Raw genomic sequence first — 7056 nt, 5'->3', positions numbered from 1 at the left:
TTAATTCCGGAGCCAATTCCGATTCGAGAGCCGATTCCGATTCCGAAATCGATCCGATTCTGGAGTCGATTCCAGAACCAATTCTGATTCCAGAGTCGATTCCGGGGCCGATTCCGATTCCGGAGCCGATTCCGGAATCAATTCTAGAGTCGATTCCGGAACCGATTCCGATGCCGGAGCCGATTCTGGAATCAATTCTGGAGTCGATTCCGGAACCAATTCCGGAGTCGATTCCGATTCCGGAGTCGATTCCGAAAACTAATTCCGGACCTACAATCATATCGATTCCAGAAAACTGCGGAACTAGCTGGAATCGATTCCGACAAAACTTCATTTTTCCCATCACTAGTGTGCTGAATAAATAGCAAAAAATACGTCATTGCTTAAAACTTATTTGTTTATTTAATTTTATTTTATTTTATTTTTTTTTTTTCAAAAAATAATACTCCTCTATTTAGGATATTTTGTCTATAAGTTTTATTTAATTCCATTTACACTTAACAGGCAGACGGTCATAACCGTACAATACACTAACATATTAGTTTAAAAGACATTCAGCACGCCACACGACTTGTCCCTCATCACGAGCATGAATATGTTTTTAGTTTGATTTTTTTTTTACAATACAAAACTGTTATTCTGAACTACACTACAATACACTAACATATTAGTTTAAAAGACATTCAGCACGCCACACGACTTGTCCCTCATCACGAGCATGAATATGTTTTTAGTTTGATTTTTTTTACAATACAAAACTGTTATTCTGAAAGTCGAGAAATGCTAAGAAGAATGAAATCAGTGGAAAAGAGTAATTATAGGTAGCAACAACAAAAAAAGACATTAGACACTAACCGAAGCTCTCCGCTATGAACAGAGGTAATACATAAAGTATGTTGCACATGCACATGCAGCTTAGTATGAACAATGATTTTGTTTCGTTCCTCTTGACGTACTATTGCTTTGATGATTCGGTGTCTATCATAGTGTCTGTTCGGTCAAACCGAGCATATTATAGCTTAATAAGATTACTTCCAGCAGTGCCGAGAGCGTACATTGTTGGAACAGTTAGACAGATGGATATATATGGTATTATTTTTACAACTATTGGTTCGCATCCAACGAACTCATGCCGAAGGATGTCCCCGGTGGACATCCCAGCTAACTTCAACCCTAAACTAGCGGCTCAGGTTACCCGCTACGTGTGCCCGCGGCTTGACAAACCCAACGTAAAAGTGGGAAACCCTGCCCCGGCGGCGCTTACTCTTTGGACGTCTTCTTGTCCTTCTTCTTGCGCTTGCGCTGCTTCTCGTCCGCCTGCGTGTCCTGCTTCTTGGCGATGCACACGCGACAGTACCAGTCCTCGTTGTCGTCCGGCGGCACCTGGATGCCGACGCACACCCAGTGGTACCAGGCGTCGCACCCGTCGCACCCGATCATCGGCGTGCCGTCGTCGACCCGGCCGCACGCCGGACAGATCCACACCGTGTTGCCGTCCACGTCCGTCATGTGCACCGGCGTCGTGTTGTACGTATCGGCCGCCGCATGATGATGATGGTGGTGCACCGATTTCGAGCTCTTCGACTCCTTGGCCGCCTTCTTGGACGAGGGTTCGCCGCCGCCGCCGCCGGCAGCACCACCGAACGCTTTCGCCGGCGTGTCCACCGGCAGCCCGTCCGGTGCCGTGCGGACCATCTTCGTGCCGCGTCCACCGGAACCACCCGCGACGCTCTCATCCGCGCCGTAGCTGCCGAGCGTGGCCGCCGCTGTCACCACGGTCGCCGACGTTGCCGTACCACCCGCCGCGCCGCCCGCAAAGTTCACCTTCGCCGACTGCTTGAGGGCAGCGAACGTGTCGTCCGGGTCGGCCGCTGGCTGCAGCAGCTTCGCGTCCCCACCGCCGCCACCACCACCGGGCGAACTGTGCGGCGGTGCGCCCTTGCCGGCCCCGCCGTCCTCCTTCTTGCCCTTGCCGCTCGGGGTCGTGCTGCCCTTCAGCTTCGGCGGGCGCGTGACGAGCGCCGATATGCGGGCCAGCTCCGGCGACCCATCCCTGCGCGGCTGCTCGGGCGTTTCCGACCGCGGCGACTGGGTCGCGTTCGAGCCGCCGAGCTTCAGCATCAGCTTCAGGCCCGGCTCGCCCGCCGGCTGCGACGGTCCCGCACCACCGCCCGGGCCGCCCCCAGCGCGTGACTCCTTCTCCTTGCGCTTTTCCTTCTTCAGCTTCTCCTTGCGCTTCTCCTTCTTCTCCTTGCGCTCCTTGCGCAGCTGCTCCATCAGGGCCTCCTCCGCGCCGATCATGCCCATCGTCATCACGCCCGGCGCGGTGGCCGTGCCCGCCGCCAGCTCCTTCAGCTGCTCCCGGTCCCGGTCCTTGCTCTTGCTCTTGTCCTTCTTGTCCTTCTTCTTCTTGAGCTTGCCGTCCTTCTGCTTGCGGTCCTTCTTGTGCTCCTTCTGCTTGCGCTTGCCGTCCTTGCTCTTGCCGCCGGTCGTCGCCGTTGACTGGCTGCCGTCCGAGTCGTCGATGTCGATCACCAGCAGGTTGGAGCGCTGGGGCGGGCTCGCCCCCGGGAGGAAGCTGGCGGCGGGCAGTATCACCACCTGGTCCTCCTTGTACGCCGATTCGCGCACCAGGGCCGCTTCCGTGCGGCCCGCGTCCTTCACGCTCGTCGATACGCTGCTGCTGAAGAGCGAATGGGTGCTCACGCTGCTGGCAGCGGACGTTGCGGCGCCCGAAATCGTGAGCGTCGTGTCCTTCTTGCTCGAGACGGTCGACTGCACCGTGGTGACCGTTTCCTTGGGCCCACCCGTACCGGCCTTCACGGACAGGTTGAGCAGCTCGCTCGACCCCGTGCCGTCGCCCAGCCCCATACCCTCCGCTGCGCTCTGGAACAGCGAGGGCGGCACGAGCGGCGCCACGTTGCAGGTGGACTTTTGCAGATCGAGCGGCGTCTGGGCCAGCTTCGTCTCGGGGTCGAGTGGCTCGTCCAGGAAGTCGCGCTGGCTGCCGGTGAGGCCGCCGCCCATCCCCGGCAGCCGGTTCGCCAGGCCCGGCAGCCGGAGCAGCGGGTTGTTCATCGGGTTCAGGCCGGGCGGCAGCCCGAACGGGTTCGGCGGCATCTGGAAGCCGGGCCGGTGCTGCCCCGGGTAGTTCGGCGGCAGCCGGGGAAACAGCGGATTGTCCGGTATCAGGCCCGGCCCGGACGGCAGCGGAAACATGCCGAACGGTATGCGGGGCAGGCTCGCGACCTGGTTCAGGTACTTGCTGTACGCGCTGGCCGCATCCGGTGCGAACGGGTTGAGGGCGCCCGGGTAGAGCGCGAACGGGTTCTTGCTGCCGGGCAGGTCGGTCGGACCGGCGGTGGCGGCGGCGGCGCCGGCACTGGGCAGCTTTTTCACACCCTCCGCCTGCTCCAGCTTGGCCCGCTTGGCCTCCGCGTTCTTGTTGGGCTTCTGCTTCGGGCGTTTCGGCTTCTTGCCTGGCTCGGCCGCAGCCCCAAGCCCCTTGCTTGGCACCATACACTCGCTGAGCGTTTTGGACGACAGCTCGGAGAACAGATTGCCGGTAGTGGTTGTGGTGGTGGAGGAGGTGACAGCAGCTCCCTTCTTCGGCGTCGCCAGCCGGGGCGACTCGCCCATCCAGGACGGTGTGGACGAGGAAGACGAGTGCTGCAGCTTGATGTCGGGCGTTTTGGGCACACCGGTGGGCGAAAACTGCAGCCCGTGCGGGTCCGCGTCCACGTGCCGGAAGTCGACGGGACCGCCGTCGAACGCATGACCGGCGAAGGACGGTTGCTTGGGCCCGCCCGGTGGGTAGCTCATCATGTTCGCGCCCAGCAGCTGGTAGTCGCCGGCAGCGGCCGCCTGCTTGCGCTGCTTCTTGCTGGTCGGTGGCGTGGTGAAGGGCGTCGACGGCGTCACAGCGACCCCGACGGGCGACAGCATCGAGGCGACGTGCGGTGGCGTCTTGTCGTCGTCAATCACGATCACGTCCCGGTCGCTCGCCGTGTCCGGCGCCTTCAGCGCCTTCGGCTCGAACGATGGCTGCCGGTGCTGCTTGCCCGTCTCCTGCTGCTGCTGCTGCTGCTGCGACATTATGGCGGGCGAGGCAGTGATCTCCAGGCTCGGGTGCATCTTCTGGAGCAGGTTCAGCTGGGCCGCCTGCTCGGCCGCCATCTGGCTGTGGGGTGGCGGGGCCGGCCCCGTCGGCTCCTCCTGCTTGAACGGTCCCATCGGGTGCGGCGGCTTCTTCAGCGGCAGCGAGAGGGCAGCCGTGTTGGGCGCGTTCGGCACACGGCTGAACGCCAGGTCCGGATGGGACCCGCCGAGCGGCAGCGGGCCGAGCCCGAGCGGCCCGATGAGCGGCGGCGGCAGCGACCCGGCCTCGTGCTGCTGGCCCCGCTGCTGGTTGGCCGCCTTCTTCTTGGACACCTTCTTCGGCTTCGGGACCGGCAGCGGTGCTGCCGTCATCGCCGCCGGCAGCAAGTTCGGCGGCATCGGCGGTGGTGCGATGGGGCCACCGAACAGTCCGCCCGCCGGGTGCTGCTCCATCGCGAGCGGACCGGGCGGCAGCTTCGGGACGGCCGATTTGCGCTTCTTCGGCAGCTTGTCCTTGCCCGCCCCCTTTACCTTGGCCGGTTTGGGCGGTTTGCCGGGCGGGAAGGGTGCGCTCGTGCCGGGCAGGCCCATCCCACCCGCTTGTTCGTTCTGCTCCGACTTGACGGCGACCGCACCCATCGCTCCCTCCTTCACGAACGGATTAAACACCAGGTTTTCCCTCGCCGGTGCATACTGGCCCGTCGCCAGCTCTCCCGCCGTCGCTGGGGGGAACACTTTCTCCTCCTTTACTGCAGCTCCTGCTGGGCCCTCGAACGGATTGACCGGCAGCTCGCCGGCTGGCGGTGGTGGCGGCGGCTTCATCAGTGCGCCCTTCTCCCCGCCAGCGTGCTTGTCCGGCTTGCGGGACGCACCGGCCTGGCCCTTGTCCGCCTTTTTCTTCTCCTTGTCGACCGGTTTCTTCTTCACTTTTTTCGGCGTCTTCTCGCCCGCCTGCTTCACTGGCGGCGGTGGGGGCGGGGGCGGTAGGACCGGATCGTGCGGCGCAGCCGCTGCTCCGACCGGGCCGCCAGCGGGCGTACCGTTACCCGCTGCCAACGCTCCACCCTCGCCCGGCTTCGGGAAGTAGCTTGTGCCGGCGGCCGACGCGAGCAGTGCCGCCGACGACACCGGCGCCAACGTGGACAGTGTCGAAGAGCTGGCCGCCGCGGACGAACCGGCTGGCACGGGCGGAAGATGCGATGCGGCGGGCAGCGGTGCGAGGGGGGCGGGCGGCGCCGGCATCGGACGCTCCTCCGGGATGATGGGAATGCGCGACTCGGGCAGCTTGCCTTCGCGGGCAGGCGAAATGAACCCGGACGTGGTCATGATTACGCTGCTGATTTCGCGCGTCGGACGGCCCTCCTCCGCCACGATCGGTGGCTTTCCACCGGTCGTCCCTGTGGGTGGTTCCTCGGTAGGCGTGGACTTTTCCTTCGGCACCACACTTCCTTCCGCCGGTTTCTCATCCGCAGCAGGGGCGGGTTCCTCCGTTGTGTCACCCACGGTCGTTGTTGTTGTTGTTGTTGTTGCTGTCGGTGACGTCACTGTCACCTCCGGTTGCTCCTTCACCTCGATCGTTTGCATCGGTATTTCCACCTCCTCGTTGATGACGGCGTGCGGCACGATCGCACCATCGTCCAGCAGTTCCCCGCCCGTGCCACCACCGTCGGTCAGGGCGCGCCCCTCGCCCATGGAGGCGGCGGCCACGGACGCAATCGCGAGCGCCGCACTGTTGAGCAAACTTTTCGCATCCACCAGCCCGCCGGCCGGAACCACCGCCAGCCGGTCCTCCTCGTTGCTGCCGCCGGCCGCCGCCCCGCCGGCCACACCCTCCTCCTCGCTTTCGAACAGCAGCGGCGGCATGTACTCCGGGATGTGGACCGGGCGCGTCAGCACCTCCCGGCTGCCCGGCTTCAGGAAGTTCAGGCTGGACTCCTTCGGCAGCGGAAAGCGAGGCACCTCGAGCGGCAGCGGGATCGGATCGACGAACTGGATGTACTCCATCAGCTCGTCCAGGTTGATGCCGATCTCCTTGTACGCGAGCGCCAGATCGTCCAGGTTCGCCTCGGTCCGGTTGTACAGCTCGCAGTACCGGTGCATGATGCGCGAGATTTCGCGCAGAAAGTGCTGCGTGACGTCGACCAGCAGATCCATCGTGGACGTGTGGGTCGAGTGCCAGCCGATCGTCTGGCAGATCTGGGCCACCGCCACCTTCAGCACATGCTGGGCGTACTCCTGCGACATTGTTATTTTTTGCTGCTGCTGCTGTCGCTCAACTGTTGCCTTTCTACAACGAGAGCGTTGAACGGGGAAAACCAATTAATGCCAGTGCCGGCCCGTTTGTGTGCTTCCCGCAACCCACTTACGGCTTTCGTTACAAACACTTCACTCGATTTCCTTCTCCCTTTTTTAGCTGCCAAACAGCTTCAACAGCACCGCCGCTTGATACAGACACGCATTTTCTTGCCCTTTGGCTGGCGGCGGTATTGGTGACACGGTGTTACACAATGCCCTCCCCCCCGGCACAACGAGCACGCCCAATATAGAGTGCAAACAAATTCAGCTCGCAAAACCACACACACCCGCAAACCGTACACGGCTGGAAAAGTGTTTTTCTTCTGTTCCGGCTGTTTTCACACCCTGCTCCACTGTACGATGCGTAATGATGCCATCGCTGCACGGCTGTCAAACAAGTAGGCGAAAAACTGTGCGTTGTATTAACGCGCGCACACACACACACCCATACACGCACAAGCGTCAGACGGCGGTTAGAATCGGTTCACATTGCGACGTGTAATGTAAAACTTTTTTAATGTAGCGCACACAGCCCATCCTAGAGAAAAAATCATTTAAAATCTTGAAAAATAATTAAACACAATTCAAATATTTCTTTGTTGAGGTTAATCATTGCTTTCTCGGATTTTTGTATTAACAAAATATCGCCACAAGAGACGCTGG

General features: G+C 60.9%; 1 protein-coding gene across 1 annotated transcript; it reads right to left on the bottom strand.

Annotated features, from left to right (window-relative positions):
• Positions 1-453: 453 nt before the first annotated feature.
• LOC120906027 (protein piccolo) lies at positions 454-6798 on the bottom strand. Its single transcript, XM_040317428.1, has 2 exons — positions 6465-6798; positions 454-6385 (listed from the first exon to the last, which is right to left on the bottom strand). Exon 2 carries the CDS (start codon positions 6340-6342, stop codon positions 1261-1263), a length of 5082 nt encoding a protein of 1693 aa, XP_040173362.1. The 5' UTR covers positions 6343-6385; positions 6465-6798; the 3' UTR covers positions 454-1260.
• Positions 6799-7056: the final 258 nt, after the last annotated feature.

Source organism: Anopheles arabiensis, chromosome X (genome assembly GCF_016920715.1).
Source record: "Anopheles arabiensis isolate DONGOLA chromosome X, AaraD3, whole genome shotgun sequence".
Classification (NCBI taxonomy): domain Eukaryota; kingdom Metazoa; phylum Arthropoda; class Insecta; order Diptera; family Culicidae; genus Anopheles; species Anopheles arabiensis.
Note: the sequence above shows the minus strand (reverse complement) of the source record. Positions and strands in the feature narration are given on the sequence as shown.

Coding starts and splice junctions, on each gene's coding strand:
- LOC120906027 (XM_040317428.1), bottom strand. CDS start 6,342: ATGTCGCAGGAGTACGCCCAGCATGTGCTGAAGGTGGCGGTGGCCCAG.